The 25285-nt window shown below is 52.1% G+C and overlaps 2 protein-coding genes across 2 annotated transcripts in view; one reads left to right on the top strand and one right to left on the bottom strand.

Annotated features, from left to right (window-relative positions):
• The first annotated feature begins 495 nt into the window (after positions 1-495).
• CACFD1 (calcium channel flower domain containing 1) lies at positions 496-14262 on the top strand. The gene is made up of 5 exons (XM_006029780.3): positions 496-852; positions 6506-6578; positions 7144-7269; positions 7847-7954; positions 9292-14262. Exons 1-5 carry the CDS (start codon positions 723-725, stop codon positions 9383-9385), a joined length of 531 nt encoding a protein of 176 aa, XP_006029842.1. The 5' UTR covers positions 496-722; the 3' UTR covers positions 9386-14262.
• A 1023-nt stretch (positions 14263-15285) lies between these two features.
• SLC2A6 (solute carrier family 2 member 6) overlaps positions 15286-25285 on the bottom strand; it is a 13637-nt gene continuing 3637 nt past the window's right edge. Inside the window, 10 exon segments of the mRNA XM_025211289.1 lie at positions 15286-16857; positions 17757-17902; positions 18399-18572; positions 18860-18968; positions 19896-20048; positions 20368-20579; positions 21383-21482; positions 22276-22482; positions 23449-23611; positions 25225-25285. The exon segment at positions 25225-25285 is cut by the window's right edge and continues 13 nt beyond it. Of these exon segments, the coding sequence (XP_025067074.1) occupies positions 16702-16857; positions 17757-17902; positions 18399-18572; positions 18860-18968; positions 19896-20048; positions 20368-20579; positions 21383-21482; positions 22276-22482; positions 23449-23611; positions 25225-25285 (1481 nt within the window). The 3' untranslated portion in view covers positions 15286-16701.

The raw sequence follows: 25285 nt of genomic DNA, 5'->3' as shown, positions 1-25285 counted from the left end.
TGAACGCAGGGGACCGCGCAGTCAGACACCTGGGTTCTGCTGGTTTTGCCGCAGACCTGCTGAGTGGACCTGGGCAAGTCACTCAGCCTCCGTCGTGAAGCAGAAGTGCAGCAATGACCACGGCAGTCTCTGCACAGCTGGGAAGCCTTCCCAGAGCCTTGTGCATGGGTTTTCAGCCAGGCTCATATTTATGGCAGTGCTGCAGGTTGGCACTGGGGAGCTCCTGTGTGGCCATGCAGGGGCTCACAGCTGCTCCCTCTGCAGCTCACCTGTGAGCAGGCATCCACCCAGGTGCACTTGGATCAGGCCTCCCCACATGCCTGCCTGCAAATGCGCCTGCCTTCCCGTGTACGCACGCAGACCTGCAACGAGCCCCTCCTCTGGGAGCTGCAGCTCATGAATATGTAGAGCCAAGGCCCGGCCTGCCTGGCTGCTTAACGAGGGGGCTGACATCAGAGCCCTCCCCCAAGGAGGGGGGGGGCCCACAATGCAGCGCGCAGGGCGACGTGGATCAGACTCTCCATTGTCAGCAGGACCAGAACAGCTGTTGAGGGGCAGGCGGGGGCCAGGCCGGCTCCATGGGGTGGTGGTGAGGGGCCCAGCAGCTGCGGCCCCCCTGTGAGGGGCTGTCACCAAGAGGGCAGGAGGGAGGGAGCATCCTCCACTGCTCTGCCTCAGGTGGGAAGGGGGGCGGCTCCTGGCCCTTGAGGAAGCCGGCTACCATGAGCTCCCAGGAGGACCAGTTCCAGCCGGCCGCCCCAGCCCCGGCCCCAGCTGACTCCAGCAACGATGATGGCATGACCTGGTGGTATAGGTGGCTGTGCCGCATCGCCGGGGTCGTCGGGGGCATCTGTGAGTATCCCATAGCCCTCGCTTCCCAGGGCGCTGCTGGAGCAGGCGGTCCCTAATCCGTCCTGCTTCCTTTGCTTGCCTGAGCTGGCGTGCATTAGGGCAGCCTGTTTTGCATGCTCAGGTGTGTGCACAAGGGTGGGAGCCATGTACACACGAGTGCCCGGGGCTGGGGGTGAAACAATAGTTTGCAGCAGCAGTTTTGTCTCAGACAATCGAGGATCTAGAAGCAGGCAGTGACGGGGGCGTGGGCTGCGCTTTGGGATCGTCCAGCCTGCCCAGCACTTTCCCTGCAGGCAAGAACAGCATTGTGTTACACACACATCTCTGCGGTTGTGTCCACCCCGACAAGGTCCCAGGCCCCGATCCTGCATGGGGGGGTGGGCAGTGATATGAAAGGGGGTGCCCAGGGTGCTGCAGGCAGGTGGCTGGATTAGGCCCTGTCAGTGTTTCCAGTCTGGTGCCTGGGCTCTTTTTACCCCTGCCAGGTTGCTGATTTCCAGGTATTTTCTGTGTTGCTGCTGCTGCTCGTAGCGCGGGAAGTGTATTTCCGTGCGGTCGAGCAGGGAGGATTTTCCCTTGGAAGGGCTGGTTTGTTCTCTTCCTACTGAAGCGGACAAAACGAATAGATCTCCGAGCCGTAAGGGGCCATCGTGTTTCCAGTCCGATCTCCTGCTGGAAACTGTCTGCGATTCTTGCGCAGAGCCCAATCATTTCTGGGAGAGTGAGTGTGTTTCTCATCAAAGCGGCGTGCACTTTGCTGTAACATTTCATCTCACTCCTTTCTCTGCCCTTACCCCCTTGCTTGGCTCCTGGTCTGGAGCTGCTTGGGCAAAGCTGCTGCCTGTTTGTAGCTGCCCTTGTGTGTGATGCTACTGGGAGGCAGGTTTTTTGCAGTCTCTTTTGTTTGCATTGATCCAATGCCTAACGTAGACCCGAGAAAGTTCCTGGTGGAGGCTGGGGCTTCTGATCGGGCTGCACAGGGCACCACACCGGTTGGTGCTGAATTACTAGTGCTGTGAAAGGTTTTACTGGAATTGTTCCTATCAGGGGACATTGGCCCAGTGCACAGGGCTTAGTGGAAAGCCCTTGCTGCTTCCCCCGGTGCTTGCGCGTCCCCAGGAAGCTGGCTGGAGAATCTCTCTTGGGTTGGGGTGGTAGGAAGCTGGACTCTTCCCCCAGCTCATGGTCAAAAGCCCCAGAAAGGCCATGAAGGGTGCAGAGCCGACAGGCTGTGGTTCCCATACGCCGACACTGTTGCACTCCCCAAGCCGTTCAGACTAGTGACCCAACTCCAGGTCAGGAGATCGGTTTAAAAATCACGAGTTGGGTTTGTTCCCTTTACCTCTGACAGGGACAGAAATTACACATACACCAGTATTAGTGATTGGAAACCGGTTCAAATCTGTAACACAATAGAAACTCAGTGCACTTAAACTGCTTTCAAAATGGCTGAAACCGGTTTAAGGTAAACTTAGATGGATGTAGTATCTGACTTAACTGATTTAGGTTAAACTGGTTTATTGAACTTCTGTCCTGGATCCCCTCCACATTCAAGTTGACTCTCAGTTCCCCAGCATCCCAGGATGCTTTGCACCTCCCCTGAAAACCCAGTCCTTGCAGGGTGGGTGGCTCACTTTGGCCCAAGGTGTTTGCTCCAGGTTAGCAGGGTGGCGTGCCCTAGCGCCCCCCGGCTTCTGGCCAGGGCCACTGCAGGCATGTAGCTGCATTTCCAGAAGCAAAAGTGAATGTCTGTTCACTTGCTTATCGGTTCAATCTACGCAGCTTAGACTAACCTGCAAAGATTGAATCGATTCAGCCTTGTGCTCTTTGACTGTCTGTACTTAGCCCTGGTGCCCGAGCCCTTGGGGCCCACTTGGCTTATACAAGGTTTTCTGTGTAACCAGGCAGGTGGGGATATTGTTCTGAACCTCTGGGAATTGCTTCTTCTCATGCTTTTGCTCAGCAAGCAACAAATCCACCAAGCAACTCAAAGGCAATTTGATATCAGGATTCAAGAACTGGCCTATAACAGGAAGAGTGGTTCCCTGAGCCCTCTGTGTTACCGCTGACCTCGTTTCAGGGTCTTCCTCCCTGAGTGTCACACCGACAATTGCTGGAGAAGACTGGGCTATATCTCCAGTTTTTATGGGTTGCCAAGTGTTGAGTCCACTCCCTAGGATGCTCACTGGTTGTATCTGGGTTGCTAAAAGGATCATTGTATCCTGATGAGGCCACAGTCATTCTTGGCATAACCTGCTGTAACTTCAGTGGAGTCATGATTGCTGATGCCAGGGCAGAGGTTGGCTCATACGCTGTAGCCAAAAATACACTATAGACAGAATCGCCTGGTGCTTGGAGAGGGACTTGGGTGACCCCGTTTTTATTCCCAGCTCTGCCACTGACTGACTGTGGGACTTGGGCAGGTCACTTTGTAACACAGAGGTGATTTCATTGAGATACTTTTGTACCGTACTTTGAAACCTTGGGCAGAGAGTACCATAGAATATGCGTGAGAGCAGGCCTGCCACGTGGGCTGTGAGGTGCAGTGAGCCTTTCTGCCAGGAGTCCCATTTCAGCTGCACATTTATTGCTGAGTTTTCTTAGTGACTCAGCCCGGGACAGAGATTAAATAAATAGCCAACCAGGAGAATGGTCCGACTCCCCTATTACGGACATGCCCTTACTTTAAAAGCCTCTTTGTGGCCTGGCACCATGAAAGGCATCTGAGCTGATGGCTGCGGTTCCATTTGGACTTCTCCGGCAGGATTCAGTAAACCTCTGGTAAGGCAATGACACATCGGGGTGCTTTGGAGGGCTCCCGTGCAGCAGAAATGGAGACAGCGAAGGTCACTGAACCACTGTCTCAGTGGCTGTTGGCAAACGCCGTGGTGCGCGGTGTTTCGATGATTGCATATCACTGACTCAGTTCCCAGCAAATGCAAAACACCCATCGTGCTGATTTCAGGAACAAGAGAACTGTTTGGTCAGTGCTACTGCTTGATTGACCCTTGGCCTCGATGGAAGGGATACAGAAATATTTTGCACGCAGACTTTGTCTTAGGAGAGTTGTGGAGTTTTTTTTAGGTTCCCGGAAAAAAAGAGCCCTTAATTTTTACTGTCTTTGGAAAGATGCAGGGAAGGAAGCGATACTCGCGGCAGTCAGCCCAGATTTATGTTGAGAAAAAGACGTTCTGCTTCTCCCTGTGGTTCAGACTGGAGCCGGGATCCTTCTAAACGTCCTTGCCTAAAAAGTTTCTAGGTGTTACAGTCAGCTGTTAAGCCACTGCCATGTTTCTCCCCAAGAAGTAGCTGCATTTCAGTGAGGGGTGACATGCTCCCTGTTGCTAGCTAGTCTGGAAGTGCTTGGAGATGGCTTACGTAGGTCCTAGTGAAGGTCATGGGCTTGTCTTTAGGGGCAAAACTTTGATTCAGATGTTTGCCCCTCTCCTCTGCTCATGCATTTATCCGGTAAGATCAGGAAGGAAGGTTACCAGCTGTCTGCCGTGTCCTTCCCTGCAGAGCGGCAGCTGGCCCCATGAACCTGGCCTGTGCTGCTCCTTGCAGTGGGAGCGAAGTCCTGGGCCTGCTGGCTGACTGTGGGCAAGGTACTTGGAGCTCTGTGCCCCAGTTCCCCCCCAACTCTCTTTTTGAAATGAAGCAAATCACCCTGCCCTCTTTTTAGGAAGACTAAAGGGAGACTGAAGGGTGAGGAGCACTATGAAAGGGTTGTCCCTATGTCTCCTTTGCCTTCCCTGCTATCCTGGCTTCACATCTTATGATTGTCATTTTTGGATTGAATACCCCTAAACCCCGCTCTTGTCCCCAAACTGGAGGAGCGGGCCTCCCTGCCGCTGACTTGCTGTGTGCATTCAGGCAAGGTACTTCATCGCTGTCTGTACAAAGGATGCTTTGCCCCCCCAACTACAGAAAGGATGTGGACAAATTGGTGAGAGTCCAGTGGAGAGCAACAAAAATGGTTCGGGGGTTGAGGGCCATGACTTGTGAGGACGGGCTGGGGAAACTGGGCTGATTTAGTCTGGAGAAGAGAAGACGGAGGGAGGATTTAATAGCAGCCTTCAACTCCCTGAAGGGTCTTTCCAAAGAGGATGGAGCTGGGCTGTTCTCAGTGGTGGCAGATGACAGAACAAGGAGCAATGGGCTCAAGTTGCAGCAAGGTTAGATATTTGGAAAATATTCTCACTAGCAGGGTAGTAAAACACTGGAACAGGTTACCCCAGAGGTGGTGGAGTCTCCATCCTTGGAGGTGTTTAAGACCCAGCTAGGCAAAGCCCTGGCTGGGACGATCTAGTTGGGGCTGGTCCTGCTTTGCGCAAGGGGCTGGACTAGATGTGACCTCCTGAGGTCCCTTCAACCCTTATTGTCTATGCTCCTATGAATGTCTGAGGTTTCACTAGTGATGGCCCTCAAATTTGTCTCCCTTCTCCATCCCAGGAGTCACTTGGGGAATGACAAACATGGACTCTACTCTATTGAAATACCTCCTTCTGAGATGGTTTTGTGTTCTGACATACATGACCCAGTCACCTGCATTATATAGGCACTGGAGGCATACCAGCACTCCCCCTGCCCATGCCACCTTTGCAGTTCGTGCTGTTTAGTTGCAGGTTTTGTCAGGTTATTATGTATTATCGAGCTGCTCCTGCTGCAGTATCCCACTGTCCCTCCCCCACCCGGGGCTCAGATTCCTCCTGTGAATAACTGGAGGCTCTTGCGGTCAACGGAGGAGGATGGTAGTATCGGATGCAGGGAACTTTTGCAAGTTTAATGAGCTGCAAGGTAAGTGCGTGCTCTAGTGCTGGCTTCAGAGCTGCTGGCATTACACATTCAAGGCCTCCAGGGTTATTTTGGGTCTCACTTTGTCAAATATATGCTTCCATGTCTATGAGACGGGTGGACCTGAGGGCTGAAGATGACCCAGTGTTGGCCTGGAGGATCCCTGCGACATGAGAGGGGTTGTGCCGTTGCGCAGAGCCAAGCGCACAGTTTGGTCCATAGTTTGCTGGCACATCCTTGTGGCTGCCTGTGCTTTGCCACAGACTGGGGCTATTTTTCACTCCACTGTTTTCTTGTAATAAAAGATCTTGTGCTGCTCGCAGGTAACTCTTTATCCAGGGGCAAAGTACAGGGGATTTAGAGATTCCTCCGCAAATAAAACCAGAGTTTACTTTCAAGTGATTTCATTTCAAAGCAAACAATCTGGTCTTCTGTGTAAAGGAGAAGATCGGTGGGGTCCTGGGCTTGAAGGCCCCAAGTCTTGAGTAAAGGGAACTGCTATGGTCTGAGAAGATGTCCTGCTTCCTATTCTGGCCACAAAACCCTTCTGCCCCTCACCCTTTAGTGTGGATGTGTATGTGCTGCTCTTCAATGTGTTGCAATAGTGTCCAGAGGAGCTAGGGGAGATGCCAGGAGCGGTGAGGGCTGGGAGGGAAACACAGCGAGTTGGCCATATGAATCCACAAGCTGTCCCAAACCCAGATGCAGCCACTCGCCCAAGGTGACCCGGCAGGTCTGTGTCAGGGCCCATTCTCCTGTCTGCCTGTCTTGTGGTGGATGTGCTAAACCACACTGTCGCCTCTGTGTCCTCAGTGCTTCAGTTTTCGTGTTAATTGGAATTAATTTCTTCGCTTTCAAGCCTGCGCGCTTGCCGGCCTCTGGAACTGCGTGACCATCAACCCCCTGAACATCGCCGCCGGGGTGTGGATGATGTAAGTAGACTCCTCCTTCCTTCCCCGCTGCAGGACTGTTGGTTTTTAGCACCATTTAGCACCTGCCCACAATGGCTTTATGCTTCAAGGGCAGATAGCTCGGTGCTGGCATTTCCAACCCGATTTGGCCAACCTCTGCCCCGTGTGCAACTTACCCTGACGTTTATGCCCAAGCTGGCTGTTGGCTCTGAGCTTGGTTCTCAGCCCTGCCAGCCTTGTACCCCATGTACCTGGTTGGGGAGATGGCAACAAAGGTGGGTCTAACTTACCCCACCTGGAGTCTCCTGGCTGGGATGGCTGGAGTGCAGGGTGCTTGCTCTCTGCACTTGGGGATTCGTTGCATAAAAGGGGTGATCTAAGTAGCTAGCAAAGCTAGTCCTTGGCTACGAGTGCTGAGATATAATCTAGCTCCCTAATAAAAATGTTGTTTCACTGTGCGGGGCCTGAGCTGCCACTGTTGTTGGCTGTGTGTGCCTGGGGATTGTGACCACATTCCTCCTGCGGGGAGCTGACTCCTCTCTGGCACCTGGTGATAGGGTTAACTCTCTTCTGGTTTGCTTTGAAGGTTAAACGCATTTGTCCTGTTCCTGTGTGAAGTTCCTTTCTGCTGCCAGTTTGTGGAGTTTGCAAACGCAGTGTCTGCACGGGCAGATCGGCTGCGGCCCTGGCAGAAAGCTGCCTTCTACTGCGGGTGAGGATGGGCGCGTGCATCCTACGGGCTGGGCAGCAGTGCCTGGTTTCGTGGAGATGGGGGCCTGATGCTGCTCTTGCTCAGACTTAACTCACTGTGTTAATGTTATTGGGCTCAAGGACCCTACTCGGGCAGGGCCAACATGTACCAACATGATACCTGCCCCAGAAAGGTTACAACTTGGCCAATGGGCTCTCTCTGAGTGAAGCTGAGATGTGTTAAGGGCTGGGTTGGTCCTTCAAGAAAAGTATAGGGCAGTGAGGTACTGCCCCAGCCCTGGGAAGTCCTTGTGCATCAGGGAGATGCTGCATTGTCCCTGGTTTTCCCATGGACCCAGTGAGGAGCGGTGTTGCCAGTTGGTGCTAGCCCCGCAGGGCCGGGTAGCGCATGGCACTGGGATCGTGGTCCTGCCTGTTCTTGTGAGCGGGCCAAAGCAGAATCCAGTGGTTAGTTCAGGCCATCACTGAGCGTGTTTCCTTTGGGATGAAGACCTGCAGCCACTCTCTAGGTGCAGAGGGGATGCCGCAGAGGTGAGAAGGAGTTGTTTTGGGGTCTGACCTTGTCTTTCTGTCCCCAGGATGGCCGTGTTCCCAGTCATACTCAGCCTCACGCTGACCACGTTGCTGGGAAATGCGATTGCCTTTGCGACGGGGGTGCTGTACGGCCTGTCGGCACTCGGCAAAAAGTAAGAACAAGTGCTCTTTTCTTCTTACAGGGGAGCTGGCGAATGAGGAGGCCAGGAATCAGCTTGCTGGGACCGTGTGATATGTGATGATGATGACTGCCTCCGGCAAGCACCCAGGGTTTGGGAGAGCCCTGGGCTGAGAGGCATTTTAGTGCACAGTGTGGTTCAAAGAAAGACCAATCTAAAAAATAAAGGCTACCTTGTTTATTAGCACTATCTAGGAGCCTTTGTCAGGGCATCCTAAGATCACACTGCCGAGCCTGCTGCCTATTGATGGGAGGTTTTCCCAGTGTGTGTCAGGAAGCTCCTACACGGACACTTGTCAGGTTTCAGATTGGGGGTGTCAGGTTAAAAATCGTGTGTGTGTGCGTGTGTGTATTCTCACATGTACAGAATATACCCTATGTGTATATTTAAAAAAACCCTGTGCTCGTATTACCTACCAACAAATCCTTGTACCCTTGCACAGAATTTTGCAGCTCTCTCATGGCTGGTTTCTTGCCTTTGCTCTGTGGCTTCCCTTGGCCAAAGCAAATCCCAGTCACCACCACTTGACTGTTTCAAACCAGATTCGTTCTCCAAACCTTGTGCAGCAACCGAGTACTGGGGCAGTAGGTGCTGCTGGGGAACGTCCAGATCCTAGCAGGAAAAGACATTCCCACTGGAATAAAATGGAAATCCTTTCTTAATTGGAGTCTTTCTAGTGATCCCAGGATTTGTTAAGTCTTTGGGAGTGTTTTTTTTTGTTGATCATAAGACTAGATTTGGCTCTGACTTGCTATGGCAGAGATGACAGCAAGTTGTAGCTCTGTATCTGTTTAGATCAGGCAAAATTCCCAGTGATGTTATTGGGAATAGGCTCAGGTTCTGAAAGAGCCAGTAAGAGGCACTTGCTTTTACTCTCAGTTCCCACTCTTGTTACGTTGCTGTGTTGTGGGGGAGGAAGGATGGTCCAGTGCTAAAGGTGCTGCTTTGGAACCGGGGAGACTGAGGTTCAATGACTTATTCTGCCACTGACATCCGGAGTGACCTTGACCAAGTCACTTAGTCCTCTCCCATGGGACCTGTGCAGATCACTTCTCCATCAGATTGCTTGTACTCTGCAGTTCCTCAGACATCATTGATGCCAACCTTGCATTGATCTGATGGACGTGGAAGGAAGGACTTGTGCCTTGTTGACCCAGGAGATTTCCCAGTGTGATAGTAGCTTACTCTTTGTATTCCAGTAGCACAGAGACACCGCAGTCTAGACCAGGGATTCCCTGTGCTAGATGCAGTGCATGTGCAATCTTTGCTGGGCAGCATTCACACCGTAATGCCATTCCCTTTCTCTGCAGGGGAGATGCCATTTCCTACGCCAGAATTCAGCAACAGCAGAAGCAGATGGATGAGGAGAAGCTAACAGGAACCATAGAGCCTCAGGCACTGTGAAATTCCCTTTTGGACGCACGGGTTTGGGTAACCTCTTAAAAAGACGTAGAAATCTGCTGGGACGTTAAACTGACCTCTCTCCTTTCTATTCCTCTGTGACCTTGTCAAACACTGTGGCAACTGGAGCTCTCAGGGGCCATAGGGGCATTCCCTCCCTTCCCAAGCAGACTTGAGATCATCCCAAGTAGAAGGACGCAAGGCTGTGAGTATTGCACATTGCAACAGGAAGATGGTCTATCATGTTGTTAGCTGCTCTGCCCAGTTAGAGGTTATACCCAGAACCAAATAGCTCAACACCCCTTTTTGCACAGAGGGGTGACTAACTCTCAGTTCGAGTACTGCTTGAGAAGCCAATGGTACGTATCCTTTCTCAGCAAGGGTGCGGGGTTAGCCCTGGCTGCCGTGATGTACCATGGAGTGTTTGCTGGATAGCACGTTGCAGGCCATGATTTTGCTTTGGGAATTGGTTGAAGAGTGATGGTGTCAATTCCAGGGGCTTACTAGACCCACATTGTGGCTGCCTTGATTTGGAAGGTGAGTTAGAAACACTGGACAAGTACTTCGCCTCCTAAGCCAGTTGCTTTCCCCTTTCTCTGTGGGAACTATGGTACCAGTTCCAGGTCCCACTGAAGTCAGTGGGAGGTGGGCCTCTGACCCAGACGGAGTTCTGGTCAGGTGTTTTGTGCATTGCAGGCCTTCAGTGATGCTCTCTGGTACAGGTGTTTAAGACTGTAATATATTAAGTTAGTATTTAATAATATGATGCTGATGCCTGAATGAATTTTAATTGATAACACTAGTTGATCCTTAGAGTAGGGGGTGGGTTGTGGGGTTGGGGTTATATTAGGGCCTGTTAGGACAGGAATTCATGCCGTGTAGAAAGAGACTCTTACAGCAAATAACAAAGTAATTTAAGGCAATAACAGACTCTCCATAGACTGGATCCAGAGCCTGAAGAAGCTAATGCAGGGGAATGTCATTCATTACCAATGGGTTTTGGATCTGGTCCCACTCCTTGTAAAGCACAACTTCCACATCCTTTGAAATATAACCACAGGTGATGGCTACTTTTTGAAGTGGACTTGAAATACATCACTTGCTCAGTTTGTTTTATAAGGGTTTTTTTTTTTTTAACTTATTACCACTCATCCTTCTATGGGTGAGGGATGTCTAGGCCCCAGCAGAGATGGAGGGGCACACAGTCTGAGCAAAGCAGGGTTTTTCTAGCCCTGCCAGTCACATGTGACATACAGGAGCAGGGAGGAAGGCAGTCCCCTAGCTCATGTGCCCTGATTCTGACTTGGGGTCTTGCGTTTTCCTGGTGCTCTGCATCCCCCTCCCTGCCCATGCAGTCTGGACCTCTGAATGTGGGGCCTGCTCTTTTCCTCTGCCTGGCACCAGCATTAGCACTTGGGCACAGGCCAGAGAAGCAGGTCGCTGGCATCCCTCCACGGTTATTTTTCTCCCTTGCAAACAAGGGATGGATCAGGTCTGGGAAGCTTTCTATGCTGCATCCTTTTGGTGAGGCTTGTTTACAGTTCTGCAAGATGAACCAGTTTGTTTTACATGGTGGAATTTGTCGTCTTCCTGGGACCCTCTGACACCCGTGCACACATGCATGCACACACTCGCACGCCCCTGTATCCTGCCCATCTCCGGTTTTAGAGAGAGTAGAATGGCCAGCTGTTGCGTTCTCCCGTTCCCCTAGAGCCAGGTGCATTACACCCAGCAGCACAGAAGCTGACAGGCCACCCCAGCTCCCGTTGTTTTCCAGATGACTCTTTTATAGCCCATGCTGTGGCCCCATTAAAGAGACTGCGAACATGAATGGGCCCTCCAACAGTTCCAGATAGATGTAGCTCTCTGCTTGCAGCTGTTGTGTCTAACATTGTGCTCAGTGATCTCTGGATTCTGTTTTAAACTGTGAAAGTAAAGGGCTCTTCTTGTCTGAGAGCCACTGGATACGAAGCAAATCACAAGATAACACTAGCCCTGGTGCCCACGTTTTAATCCCTGCCACCCTAGAATAATCCTGAGTTTACTGAAGTTACTCTGGAGTTACAGCAATTTAGCTGAGGGCAAAATGAGCCCCGTCGCTCCCAGAAGGGTAAGGCACCCTCACATCCTAGTGGGTTTTTCAACCTGCAACCCTACAGCACACTTCAGGGGTCTTGCACAGTTTACCAGTGTGGCTGAGCAATTCAGCCACTCAGCACTTCTGTCTTAAACTGCTTTACTGAGCTGCTGTGTGCTGCTAGGACAGCTGCAACAGATGACCCCAGAGGCAGCTGCATTTTAGTCTGGGTAAAAAATGCCATTTGGTTATTGCCCTGCGTTTTACCTACTTTCTTGGGAACACGGGCTGTGACGGCAAAACTCTTAGTGGTAGAAGGAGGGTTGATTTGGACTTCCTGGGCTAACAAAATCAGAGGTGTATAGCCTAAGCTTTTGTAAGCAGCAGCTTGCTTCATCAGATGTATTTATTAACTATTCAGTTAGTCTGTAAGGTGCATATCTACCCTGCCTTCTATCTGACTTCAGACTAACACAGCCAAACTACCTCTCAAACTCTTATTGACTTCAGGACAGAGTGAAGCAGCGTTGTCCTGGATTTCAGGCCTGGTGCTGCTTTATGCCAGGTTACACAAACTGTGCCCTCAGTGTTTTCAACTTTCTGAATGATCCAAATTGGTCCCAAAGTCCGGCTCCCTGTCTTCTCAACACTGATCACTGTGCTCTCCCCATGTCCCTGGTTTCCTTAACTTCAGGTTTACTTTGGAGTTATTTAGTCTTACACTTTGTCTGGATTTGGAATAATGTATTTTTGAATGAAACATTTCCAAGGGGACTCATTCTCCCAAGACAGAGAGAAAAATGCCTTGAACTGTGGATAGGACTACAGTGCCAGGGGATGGTTCATCTCATTTTGGGTGTCTCTGGGCCCAATGGGAAGGTCCTCGCTACTGTAATGAAGAAGATTCCCTGAAATATTCTTTCAGTCGTTAGGTTGGGGTGCTGCAGGTCTGAGAAGGATGAATACACTAGTAGAGAGTTTGACACAATCCAGACAGCGATGTTTTTTCTCTCAAGATGGTGTTTTAGATGGTTACACTGCATCCCTGGTGTGGTTGAAACCATGTTAGCCTTGTTCAGATGTGACGGTGGATCCCAGTGTCATACAAGGTGGTAACATAATTCCTATCGACTTCCACGGCAGTCGGACTGGGCCCTGTGCTAGTGGTGGAAGGATGTAGCCCTTAAGAGGAAAAGCGGAGTGCTATTATTGTTGTTTTCCTGGGAAGCTTCAGTGTGTGCATTATAGAGCAAGAGGTGACTGGGCTAATTATTCAGTTGGTGTAAATGGTGTTGCTTTATGAAAGACAGAGGAGGAGAGATGGGTTACCCCAGCTGGGGAGCTAGTCCATGAGACACACCACAAATACACACACACCACACACTCCCTGCAGCTGATCCTTTAAGTAGCTATTCTGTTGTAAATTCCTTTCCCCGGGGGACTGTGTACCATGCTTACTTGAACACCCGCTTACTTGAAGCCTGGTCTATGGACCGTCAATCCAGATGCAACTTGTCTTAACAAGCGGTCTGCCAGTTCTGAGCCCCTGGCTCTGTGTTGATGCTGGTCACTTCACCCTGCAGCTCGTTGCATGGGGTGCATTGGCTTTTCACAGGGTTTGTGTTCATAGGTAGCACAGCACCCTTGTCAATGGGACTGTGCAGGGCCTTATAATACAAAGTCACTCCGTTTAAAGGATACCTCAGGATGAGACTAATGGTGGAGTCTCTTATGTGACAACAGCCCTCCTCTGTGAGCTGCAGTGTCCCTATGCATTGTAAAAAAAGCATGTAATGTCCCATGGACTCAATGGGATGGATGCACTCTTGATTTCTATGGGGTTTTGTGTCAGAATAGTAGTGAGTAGAAAGAGATGGGAGTAAGCGCATAGTTGCTGGCATGTCTTTGGTGGTGGTTGTGTAGGTCTGTGAGTAGTGTGGCGGAGTCCGATCTACACCCACGGAAGTAACTGCATGCAATATTAAGGTCCTCTCTTGCGTTGCTGCACCTAGATTCCCGTTGGCCTCTGAGAAGGGATGGCCCCCTTCCAATAATATTGGAGCACTTCTTGGTCTTTGTGCATTCCTACTGCAAGCAGTGTCTTGCACTGCTGTCTGAGCCTGCTTCCACGAGCATCAATGGCAAAGCTCCCCTTGATGCCCACAGGGAAAAAGACTGAGCGGTCTCAACCCTCCCGGTACGTTGAGTCTCAGCCTCTGAGGTCAGGCCTCATGTCCATGATGTGCTTCAGTACCTGCTAACATCAACGGACAGCGGACTCAGATAGGCCCATGCTTGGCTCAGTTGGAGCTTTAACACGGCTTCTTTAAAAACAAAGTTGAATTTTCAAGTGTGTCTAAATGCAGGGATTTCCTTGAGATGGGTCTGACTGGAGAGAGCCCGGACCCTATTTCCAGAGAAGTTGAACATGCACGTTGGCCATGAAGTCAATGGAGTTTATATCTTGAAGGGGCACCCAAGATCAACAGCCTCTCAGAAACGCTAAAACCTCTCCACGCTGCAGGTGAAACCGTGCTATCTGCTACCACGTTGGTAGACTAAGAACCACATTCACACCTGCCTCCCTTCACTGCTGAATTAGCTGTGCAGTGTAAACAGCTTTTAAGAGCTACCCCATCTACTGTAGCTGGAGGGAGATAAGCCGATCTCAGCATGAACAAGAGATTACTTCTGTGGGCGTAGATGAGACCTTTAAAATAGGATCACTGCAGTAGTTAGTAGCGCCATTTGCAGGGTTTAGCAATGATTCATTTTGCTTGTGAGCACCATCAGCGTGCTTGGAGCTGTACAGGCATAGATGAAGTTACAGTCCCTATTCCAGGGAGCTCCCAGGTTGACCCACTCCCCACGGTTGTTGGGTAAGTCGAGGGGACGTATGCTTTAGTGCCTCTCTACAGAAATGGGATTGCTGCGTTCTGGGCACGGGGGTCACTGCTGGAAAGTCCTCTCCGAGTGAGGTCCTAGAAGGGGAGAGTCGTTGGAAAGATGGAAGCAAATCGACTGCCAAGAGCGCAGCAGAAACGGTTGAGCGACTCCTCCCCTCCTCGTCCTCTTCCGTGGGAGATAACAGCCCCATACTCATAACTTTCACTGGGATCCTGTTGCTCTGGGCGTTAAGGGAAGAATCAAAGCTTTGTTTATACTGTGCACCCAGGCCTCGCTGCTGCGGGAGGCGGCGAGCGCTGGTTTTTTGTATGACTACTTTCATTGACTCTTTGTGTATGCAGTGAATAAAAGACCATTCTACCTCTGCAAAGAGCTGCTGTGGTTTCTGGGACTCCTTGCTTACTCGCAAAGGAAAATGGACTCTGAGGGAATGGGGAAAACAAAATACTTTTCCTCGCTGCTTTTCCTAACATCTTCTAGTCCAGCTCAACATCCTCATCTGCTTCTGTAACTCTTTAGCCTCATCCCTAGGGTCCTGGTCTTTACTTTGTCCTTCTGGCTTCAGCACCAGTGGCATCTGAGTAGTGATTTGGTCCCTACCCACTAGGGATGGGAAAGGCTACAGACAGGGCTACCCAAGCTGCTGGGTCTCCCGACCTCTCTTCCTCAGATCCCTGCAGCTTTAGACCATGATCAGGAAAGCCCCAGCCATACGTGGATGCAATTCCCCCTTGATTTAGGCTCCAGCTACCAAGTTGGTATCTGGAGCTAGAGTTGGGGATGTATAGACTACAGGTTGAGGTTTGCCTCATCTCTGCCTCCCTTCCTTTGCCTCACCCCCCCATTCAAGATAGCATGTGATGTGATTTCTACTGCTCCCCTTGAAGGACTGGGCTCCAGACTAGTGCAGGAGATCTGAGCATTAGGAGCCATTTCCTGAGATCCAGCCCCAATCCACCAGGCTTCAAGCTCATTCCACTCCTCCAAGTTGCAACGAAATGAGATTCATTGACAGTGGGAAGGACCCGGCCCGTCCGAGATGCATCTGGCATCATAGCTTTCCTTCAGGGGCTGAGCAAGTGCTTGGACTCCTCTGTCCAAACCCTGGGCTTTGGTACTGTGTTAAGAGCTCCAGCCTGGCTGGGCTGGGATGCGCTCTAACAAAGTCAGCCCTGCGTTCAAACCTTTTACAGGGTTAGCTCTGTGGCAAGACCTGGATCTGGCGTGGACCTAATGGGATACTGCTAAGGAGGGAGGGAGAACTTGCAACACATTTTACAGCTGAAGTCTCAAGGGAGGGGAGCCTGCTCTTTGCATTGCTTCCCTCTGCCTCCTTCCCTTGCTGTGCATGGGAAGACTATCAGTTCCCAGCAGGCCTGTTGTGTTAGACCAGGCCCTGAGCAGGGAAAAGCCTGCTTCTCATTGCAGAGGAAGCACTGTCTGCATCCCTCCCATCTTCCTCTGATGGGTGTGGGGCTCTAGCACTGCATGTCTCCATCCCCTTTCTTTGTTCTGGCAAGAGGCTGCTTGCTGTGGGAACTGCACTAGGCCTCACTCATGCCCGTAGGGGTAACATGCATCTTCATATTAAAACAAGACAGATCTTTATATTTAAAACCTTCTCTCTGCCTTGCTTGAAGTCACCGTGCATGCATGACATCTGGGAGTAGGCCCTTGGCTTGTGGCATCCTGGTCCCCACTGCCTCACCCCAGAGCACCACTTCAAGTGTTTTACATCCTTTTCCTCCCACTGACAGCACCATCTCATTTCCCCTGCAAGGCATTAGGGGCCAAACCTCTTTATTTTTCTAACTGCATACTGGGCTGTTGCCAGTTTTAACCAAAACAGTGGCCACCCCTGTAACACCTGCATTAAATGCTTCTGTTCCTGTGCGTGGCTTTATTCTGAAAAGCCAGGGTAAAAAAAAAAAGTGCAGTTTCTCTCTGGGTCACAGCATGTGTTTCACAGTGAAGAGTCCCTTTTGTCAAGTGCCGTGCTGGGGGGAGCTTTGTGATCAAGGTTAAAAAAAAAAAATCAACAGTGCAGGGTGAAGTCCAGCTAGTTAATATTCTGTCTGGAGAGCAGCAAGTTATTAGGCTAGTGTTCACCGACTCGGGAGGAAGGGAAGTGGAGATGCCAGCACATGATTCCCCAAAAGACAATCGTTTCATCCAAGGACAGGCCACCACCAACAGCACCTCTGTGCGCACCGTGTAGCCCAAACCATCCTGGAAAGCAAGCCTTGTGGCAAGGAGAAAGCTCCCAGTTGCACACAAAAGGATGTTCTTGCTCCTGTGCACGCTGGATGCTAGGAGCCACCAAGTCTCAGCTAACCTAATTCATAAACGATCTTCGCCCAGTCCTGAAATAGGATTCAATTTGCTCCAGGGACCTGCCTTTGGTCTCTGGCACACAGCAGCCTGTAAAGATGAGGTTCATCACGCTGATGAAGGCAAAGAACAGGAACGGCACCTCAAGGCCAAAGGCCTCCTGAAAGGCAGAACAGGGATGTTATTAGCAGGGGCAGAGACGGCAGTTAAGGAAGCGTTAGCAAAATCTTGCAGTAGGGACGAAGGAAAGGAAGTGGTAGGTAGAGTCCTTTCTGTGTCTCCACTTCCTGAGAGCTTGTATGGAGGGGAAGAGGAACTTGTGGGCAAGGAGGCAGGAGCTGTGGGGTTGCTTTCTACTGCTACTAACTTGTGGGCCAGCCTGAGTTGCTTCCCCTGGAAGTAGGGGAGTTTCCCCTCTATAAAACAGGGAAGGCGAGGCTGGTTTCATGAATGCTGGGAGTTTTGGGTGGTACGTGGCCCTATGAATACACCACTGGGCCAAGGGTCCGGCAGAGGTTCTCTATAGTGCGACCGGGGGCTTCCCCTTCCTGTTCAACAGGACAGCACACGGTTATTCCTCTGTCTGGATGTCAGATCAGTGGGTGTCTTATGCCAACAACCCATTGACATTTTTGGGGGTTTAAAAGTGACTCTAGATGTACAGTTCTTAGTATGTCCCAATCCAGCCCTCTGACTACCCTTGGGCCGCATGTTTAAGCTTTTCTCTATAACCAGTAGGGCTGGAAGTGTATTTTTTTTTTTTTTTCCTTTAAGCAAAAGTAGAAATTCCCGAGGCAAGGAGGCTCTGGGAGCTGGGTCTTGCAAAGAAAGAGCCACCAAAATCTCCCGAGACTCATGATAAAGCAGAGTTAGCAACACTGCTAGCACTGCATGGTGGTTCCTAGCAGGGAGGGCTGGCTGTGCAAAGTTGCCTTGTGGGGTGGCTGCCTTCTTGTTTGGAAGGTGAAAGAAAAAAAAGTCCCTAAGCTGAACCTTGAAGCCTTTCCTCAGACCAAGCCCCCTCCCCTGCAGTTGCTGCTGCCACTAAACAATACCCACCACAACTGGCAAGAAGCATCGGGCAAGCCCGAAGGCGGTGAGCCAGCTCACGACGACACAGAGACCCGATGCTACCCCACGGGCCTTCAGAGGGAGGATCTCCGACATCAGCAACCAGGTGATGGGGCCCCAGCCCATGGCATAACCTGAAAAGGACAAAAAGGGGGAAGGTTGGATGGGTGGCAAAATTGAGGGCACTGTGACAGACCTAAAGCCACCATCAGGGAGTAGGGAAGAGGGTCCCCGTGGGCTGCAAATGCCCATGCCTCAATTTTGACCTGATAATAAAGCCCTGCTGGCACTGAAGAACAAGGGATTCACCTGAACTCCCCATCCAGTGCTCCTGACAGCGAGACCTGCAAACAGTCAATAGTCCCTCTAGGCTGGCAATATTTATGTGGCCTTCATCCCATGCCCCTGCCCATGAATCCACCCTCGCCCCATCCCTTCCAACATCCCTTCCCTGTGGCCAGTTTTAGGTACCATGAGTCTCAAGCCACCTCCCCGAGAAGCACTTCCCTCCTGCTTCACCCCCGTGTGGGATCTCGGGTATCACACCAGGATAGTCCTGGACCAGTGACCCCAAGGCAGAGGAATAGATGCTGCACCAGGGAACATATGCACCATGAGGTTCAGACATACCCATTATGAAGAACATGGTAGCCACGAGGGGGATGAGAGTGAGGAGGTTCGATGGCTCTGCAGCGAGGGTCTCGGGGCCTGCTACAGTCCCATTATGAGTGTGGTTGGTGGAGGGCGGTGACACAAAGTGGATGTACAGTCCCAGGGTCATGTTGGAGGCAAACATAACCGCAGCTGTTGGCAGACATTATAAAAGAAATAGGAAGCAGAGAGGTCAGGGCCCAATTCTCCCTCGTGTACCCCCCAGCACAGCTCCTTTAACTTCTGCAGAGCGATTTCTCCCCATTTCCACATGGCTGAGCCCCAGAGACAGGCCCACCGCTGCATTTGTGCCACCCTCTCATTCCTCTCCTGAGCTCCAGAAGAAACATGCCCTGGAGCAATGCATAGCTGAAATAATTAATACTTGCTGAGGGCTTTGAAACCCTTGCAGGAAAACCTCTGTTTAATCCAGGATTTACCAGAGACGAAGAGAAGAATCTTCCTCCCAGCTTTGTCCATGGAGACAGCAGCAATTAGCACGGACACCAGGCGCACTGCCCCTACGAGCGCTGCATCGTACTCTGGTTTCTGCAAAGACAAGAGGAATTGTATGAAAGCTAGAGCCAGGGTCGAGCGGGTAGCAGGTCCCTGCATGCGCTCTCGGGAGTTGTAGCCTTGGAGTTTAGCTAGTGTTTTTTCTAGTGAAGGAACTTTTAAATTTTATTTTACAGAGTTATCTGTTATGCCAGGAAGGACCAGGGAAGGTTAGAGCTGCATGGGGTAAGGTATGCCTAGCTAATGCCATCCTACCCCTTGCCCTGATTTACTGGGTGGCAGCTGTGTTGCCCAGAGAAAATACAAATCCACATGCTCCCTGGTTTTAAGGAATGAGATTTCATCAGGAAAAGCTCCCAGATGGATGCTTAGGGCCAGTTGTGGACAGAGAGACCTCAACTTGGGGCATGATCCTTCTCTGCAGGGGTAAAGGTACTTGATTTGAAGGCCAGGAAGGGTTTGCTCCTTCCCATCCCAGGGCATGGTGGGAGGAGAAAGAAAGGAAGCAGCAAACTGGCAAGAGCAGGGAGGCCGGGGTACACTGTGGTTGTGGTAGCACAGGGCTAGATTTTCCAGCAAGACTTGTGATCTTGGGCATCTTGGCTTCAGGGGGCCCAGTTTGACACCTTCTAGGGATGGTGTTGGAGGATGGGTCCTGAGCACTTGGTACCAGCCAGGTCCTTGCAAGTGCCTGGAAGCTGGGCATGCATTACTTGAAAAAATAAGCCTTGGAGCACTGATTTATCAGAGCAGCTGTATGGGCAGGGCAGCATGGCAAGTCCCCTATGGTGGCCTGGCCCTGGGGTTTTCACCCAAATGTAAAGAATCAGAGAAGTGGGGCTGGGAGAGGTCATCTCATCCACCTCCCTGCCTGAGCTAGGATCATCCGTACCCAAACCAATAGTTTTGCCCTTAGAAAATTGGGCAGGGGTAGAGAGCAAAAGCCCACACATGGCTTACCAGGATCACAGCCGTGCGCTTAAATATTGGCTGCAGATACACCAGGATGGGGGTGACGCCCGAGAGCTGCTGTAGGAACCTCATCAGCACAGCAATCCGGATCGGCTTGTACATGAACGGGTCCCTGATCTCCGCGCAGGAAACGCGTCCGCTCTAGACACAGAGAGCAAGAAGGTTAAAAGATACAGGTGCCGGTGGCCAGGATCGGGAACGCGGATGGGGCTGCATCCAAGGATGTCAAAGCATCTCGGTGGCAGGCCCGTCTCAGTCTCCTGTTGCAGCAAGAGGGAAATGAAGCACAGTGGGACAGAGGGACTTGCTGAAGGCCACGCAGGCTGCCTGTGGCAGAGATGAAAAGAGAACCTAGGTGTCCCGAGTCCGTGCACCCCGAAACATGCTGCTCCCTCCAGCCGTGTGAACATGGAAGATGGAAACATCCCCTACTCCCTGCGAGGAGCCCTTGTCTCCTCACCTGCTTCCTCACGCTTTCCTTGATTTGCTGCAACTCCCGGGGGTAATCCGTTTCCCTTCCCCGGAGCCAGCACAGCGCCTGTCGGGCCTCCTCATCCTTCCCCTTGGAGATCAGGAAACGGGGCGAGTTGGGCATGAAGTAGAGCAGGACGATCATCACGAGGACTGGCACTTCCCCTGCCACGGCCAGCCAGCGCCAGTCGAGCTTCAGAGCTGCATGACACAAGGAGACTGTATTAGAGGTAGAGAGATCTGGGGCCCGGTCCCCAGCCTCCCCCTCCCATGATGTCGTTCTCCTTGGAGTGCATTTCCTATTAGGGCTTTAAGACAAAAGGTTGCAGTGAGTCTTGCCCCTTCTTGCCATTTTTGTCAAAAGCGGAGAAAGACTTTGAATTCCTTGACCCATTTGTGGGCATTCTTGGAGGCCCCCCCCTGCAGTTCTTGGCAGAAACAGAGGCTTTCCACAAAGGGCTCTGTAGCATTGGAAAAGCCATTTTCCACAGGGAGAGAAAAAGTTTAGGTAGAAATTTTTCCTCCCTCTCGTTACAAGGTGGCCGATTCACCCTCCTGCTTCTGCCAAGCCTAATCCACGTTCAAGAGATGGGTGGTCTATCAAGTGGGGTGTTGTGCCAATGCATCCGGAGAAGAGACCCTCCATGGCCCATCCCAGGAACAGTTAGTAAAGGTAATTTCCCCTTAGCACCGGTGGAGACTGGCTTGGATCATGGTCTACTGCAAATGGCATTACCGTTATAGTAGCCACCAATCCACCACCTTAAGTGCCTGGTTGTTATTCAGATCCATCAGGCCTTCCTGTGCTTCCCATATTCCCTGTATGGAGTTACAGGACCTTGGACTCCACTAAGCCACCAGCTGCCAACTTGCTCCCATAGTGCCTGCTCTTCCCTGGCAGTGAGCTTGTCCAGGTGGCCATCCTTGTTGCTTCTGGAGTTCCCACCTTGTTGTGCCCAGTGAAGCCCCCCCTCTTAAGAGCATGGACGGAGGTGTGTACTTGCCCAGTGCATACAGGAAGAGAGAGCCCAGGACTGCCATGATCTGCGGGCAAGCACCCAAGGCTCCTCTGACACCAGGGTGGGAGATCTCCGAGATATACACCTGGAGGAGGACAAAGCCACTGTTAATGGAGCAGGTATCATCAGCCAGACCCTGCAGTATTCTCACAGGGGGGAGCAGGTGCTCAGAAGATGCTCCTTGCTCGCCTCTACTGAAACCCTGGGAAAAGAGGGTGCCTGCTTTAAGCAGCGGCCGAGACTTGCTTCCTGTTATGAAGGGAAGTGAAATGAGAGTCGACAGCCCTGTTCATTTTGGAGTTTCCCAATTGTTGCCTTCCTTGGTTTTTGCAATGCTAAGTTTGGATTACACCAGAGGGCCGCCTTTGTCCCATGAGCGTGGGAGGACATAACTGCCATCCCAGATGAAGCCAGACTGTGCAAGGGGAGAGTCCAGCAGTGCAGAAAGGTCTTGGGCTGGCTAACAGCTCTAGACACTGCTTTCTTCTCCGTTTAATGCCTGATCTCCCTGCAGGGGCTGCCACAGAGGGGGCACCGTGACCAGGGCAAAACCTGCTGCATGGAGGCCACGTAGCACTCAGCGATGGGTTGCTGTCAACCTGGGCCACGTGGAGAAGAGCTTCTTTAGCCCAAGACCATGCTGGGATGGTCACCGAGCCCTCCTGCCAGGTTCAGCTGAAGCATGCAAGCCATTATAGCAGCAGCGGGCTCTGGGTCTATCATCCCAGATGGGAAGGCTGGAGGCCTAATGAATGGTTGGAGATTAGTCTCTTAGGTGCAAAATCCTTGGGGCACTAGTTCCCCAGGTTAGCCGATCCCCCTCCAGGTGGTCTCCCCCCACCCCCACATTCCAGTTCGTGACTTAGCCACATGCTCACCGGGATGGATGCAGACGTCACGCCTCCCGCATAGCCTGTCAGCAGCCTTCCCAGCAGCAGCATCCAGATGTCTTGGGCACTGCCCATCAAGAGGTATCCCAAGGCAGAAGGGACAGCAGAGACCATGATGCTCAGCTTCCGGCCAAGGCTGTCGTTCAGGACCATGGAGCTGAGCCCACCGGCCGCTGCTCCCAGCATGAACATGGACTGCAGGCAGACGGCACGACAGAATGAGGAAGGAAGAGTGGAGGGGGAAATTCGTGAACAAAGCCTGAACCCCTCAGCCTCAGGGCCAGCAATGAGCTCAAGGTGCGGCTCCAGACCACCCCTATGCCAACCTCCATCAGGTAGAGCTGCCACTTTCAATCCACCGTTGCTAATAGCTTCCTCTGGCTTGCCAGTGTCAAAGATCCCAGCTGCCCTTTCTTCCCACCTCGCATCTCATTCCTTCCTCCCACGGCTCCTCAGAGGCCCTTCCTCAATAACTCCATGTGCTGCCACCGAGGGACGTTAACACGTTGTGCTTTTGCACTGACACATTGCACTTTCGCACCAAGCCTACACTTTCAGAAGTGCTTAGTGACTGCGGGCATCTCGGTTCCTGGGTGCCCACCCTGAGATCTCAAAAAGAGCCGGGGTGACTGGTGCTGCCCGAGTGGGGGCATGTGCCCCCTCCCCACCCCATGACCAGTCCCACCCCCCACAGCCCATCTTGCTGCCTGGGGGGAGACCCCCATGGCCGATCTTGCTGCAGGCGCTTCCAGGACTGGCTGCAGTGATCGGCCAGCGCTTGCATGGGGGACACTAGCACTCCCACCTGCCCATCGCCTAAGCGGCAAGCACAGCTGGTCAGGGGGTGCAGCAGCACTCTCAGTGGCAATGCGTAGCGGGTGCATGTGCACCCGCTGAAAGGAGCCCAACTTCCGAGCAGTGCCATGCACCTGCTCTCTGCAGGCCAGGCCCCTGTTAAGAGAGTCTCAAGCTGGACACCCCAGACTGCGAGTTACTTGTGCACTCGCAGGGCACTTTAACCCTAGCATCCCATACACGGCACTTCCTCAGGATGGATCGCATCTCACAGCCCTGCTGCCTTCCCAGGTCCAGCATCCTTAGAAGTGCTGAATGGGTCCACAAAGACAAAAGGTGGAAAGCCCAGAAAATGCTCCTCCTTACCCCAAACCAGGATGACTCCACCTGGGTCATCTTCAGCCTGGGGTTCGTGGATTTTTCCAAGGCAGGGATCACGGGAGACGTGTAAACTAAAGAGAACCCGGCGCTGAAGTTTCCCAGGACGGCGGCGAAGGCTGCCAGAAAAAGCCGCTTGTTTCGGAGAGTTCTGAAGCAGAAACAGCACGAGGGGGAGAGATAAGGGAGCACGCAATAAATCAGCATTTCCCACGGACACCATGCAGATACAAGAGGAGATTGGGCTCTGCTTATCACAGAGGTCCAGCCCATCAGCCCCACTTTCCATTTTCCCCCCTCGTGTCCCATCACATGCCTGCCACGGCCTGGTTTACTGTGAGGCCGACAGCCTTCCTGAAGTGCAGAGTCCCAAACGGCTCTTGGGGCATGGGTGCACTAAACACACCATTAGACCAGGATAAAAACAGCCCTTTGTTTGCAAACTGGGCCCCTTTTTGTCTCTTTCCTAGTCACAATGCAAGCGGGAGATGGCGACCTCACATCAAGGGGCTGGAGCTGCTGAATTCAGGAAGTTGCTGATGCCTTGCAACCTGCTTTACCATTGCCAGTAACCACAATTTATACAAAGCAAAGGAAAAGAGAAAAAAGCAGAAGTGGGAGGGTAATAATGCCGTGAACAGAACTATATGTGGGGTGGCTTCTCTCAGCCTTTTGCTCTACATTTTCTCTTTGTGTTGTCCTTGCCAACCCAGTGCTGGCTGCCTGGGGTCATTTCCCATGTGAGGCTGGTGTACCAGTAAAAAAAAATCAGCACAATTTGTTACATCATAAGTGCCCTCCTAGTCACGGACAAGGACCTCTATTGTGCCCGATGCTGTCCATCTGGGAGATGAAGAGGTCAGTTTTTAGCCAGGCTCAAACTTGTCCTCCTGGCCTGGCCGGCAGGGATCCTGGGTACCGCACAGGCACTGCCTGGGACCCACTCTTTTTGGGGGAGTTGCTCTCTGATGACATCCAGGTGCAAAGACCCCTCAGTTACAAGCTGGCTGCCAAAGAGGAGGCTCTCTTGAATGAGCAGTCATCCTCAGTTGTCATCTCCCTCCCTCCAAGGCCCCATGTCACCACAGCTTTCATGAGGGACTTTTGGGGAAGCAGCGGCACCATTCACTGTGATGAGCTTTCCGTCAGTGATGTCCAGGTCTTTTCCCCCCCCGACACACAGGGGCTCAGCCTCCTGCCCTTGCCCCCACCCTATGGGGACATTTGCCTGATCTCATATGGTAGCAAGTCATCCCAAAAATAAAAGATTAAACCCCAGCTGTGCCAAAGCACCCACCCCCACCTATGGGAGGCGTGTAGCTGGTACCCATTCCTTTAGCATTTGAGCACTTTATGCTCTCGACCCCATAAGGTGGGCCAGGGCTTTTATCTCCTGGCTGTGCTGCACAGTGAATTATTTGTGCCCCAACACACACCTCTGTACTTCATCCCCTTTCCTCCCCTTCCTCCGAACCCCCGTCCCGATCTCATGCCTCCCCTCGTGGGTGCGTGCACACTTAGCTGAGGCTGGCACAGCACCTAGCACAAGGGAGCCCCGATTCACGACTAGGGACTCACCCCTTTGTGCAAAGTAACAGCCCACGAAGAAGTCGGTAATGCTTCACCCTCTTTCCCCGCAGGGACAGGAGGTGCCTGGCAGTGCAGCTGCACTGCCCCTCCATGCCTTCCGGTGAGAGAAGCAGCCAGGCATCTCCTGTGCTTCCAACTCCCGTCCCTGGGAGCCACCCCTGAGAGTGCTCTTACTTGATGTACGCCTGGTCCAGCTTCCGGTCATGCTTCTTCGGGAAGGTGCGATATGCTGAAC

This window comes from Alligator sinensis, unplaced genomic scaffold (assembly GCF_000455745.1).
Source record: "Alligator sinensis unplaced genomic scaffold, ASM45574v1 scaffold829_1, whole genome shotgun sequence".
Classification (NCBI taxonomy): Eukaryota; Metazoa; Chordata; order Crocodylia; family Alligatoridae; genus Alligator; species Alligator sinensis.
This window is presented reverse-complemented; position numbering and strand designations above follow the sequence as displayed.

Bases quoted from the DNA above. Each gene is read 5' to 3' on its own strand.
- CACFD1 (XM_006029780.3), top strand. From the start codon at position 723: ATGAGCTCCCAGGAGGACCAGTTCCAGCCGGCCGCCCCAGCCCCGGCC. The intron at 6,579-7,143 runs GTAAGTAGACTC...TTTGCTTTGAAG, and splicing joins GCCGCCGGGGTGTGGATGAT to GTTAAACGCATTTGTCCTGT. The intron at 7,270-7,846 runs GTGAGGATGGGC...TTCTGTCCCCAG, and splicing joins AAAGCTGCCTTCTACTGCGG to GATGGCCGTGTTCCCAGTCA.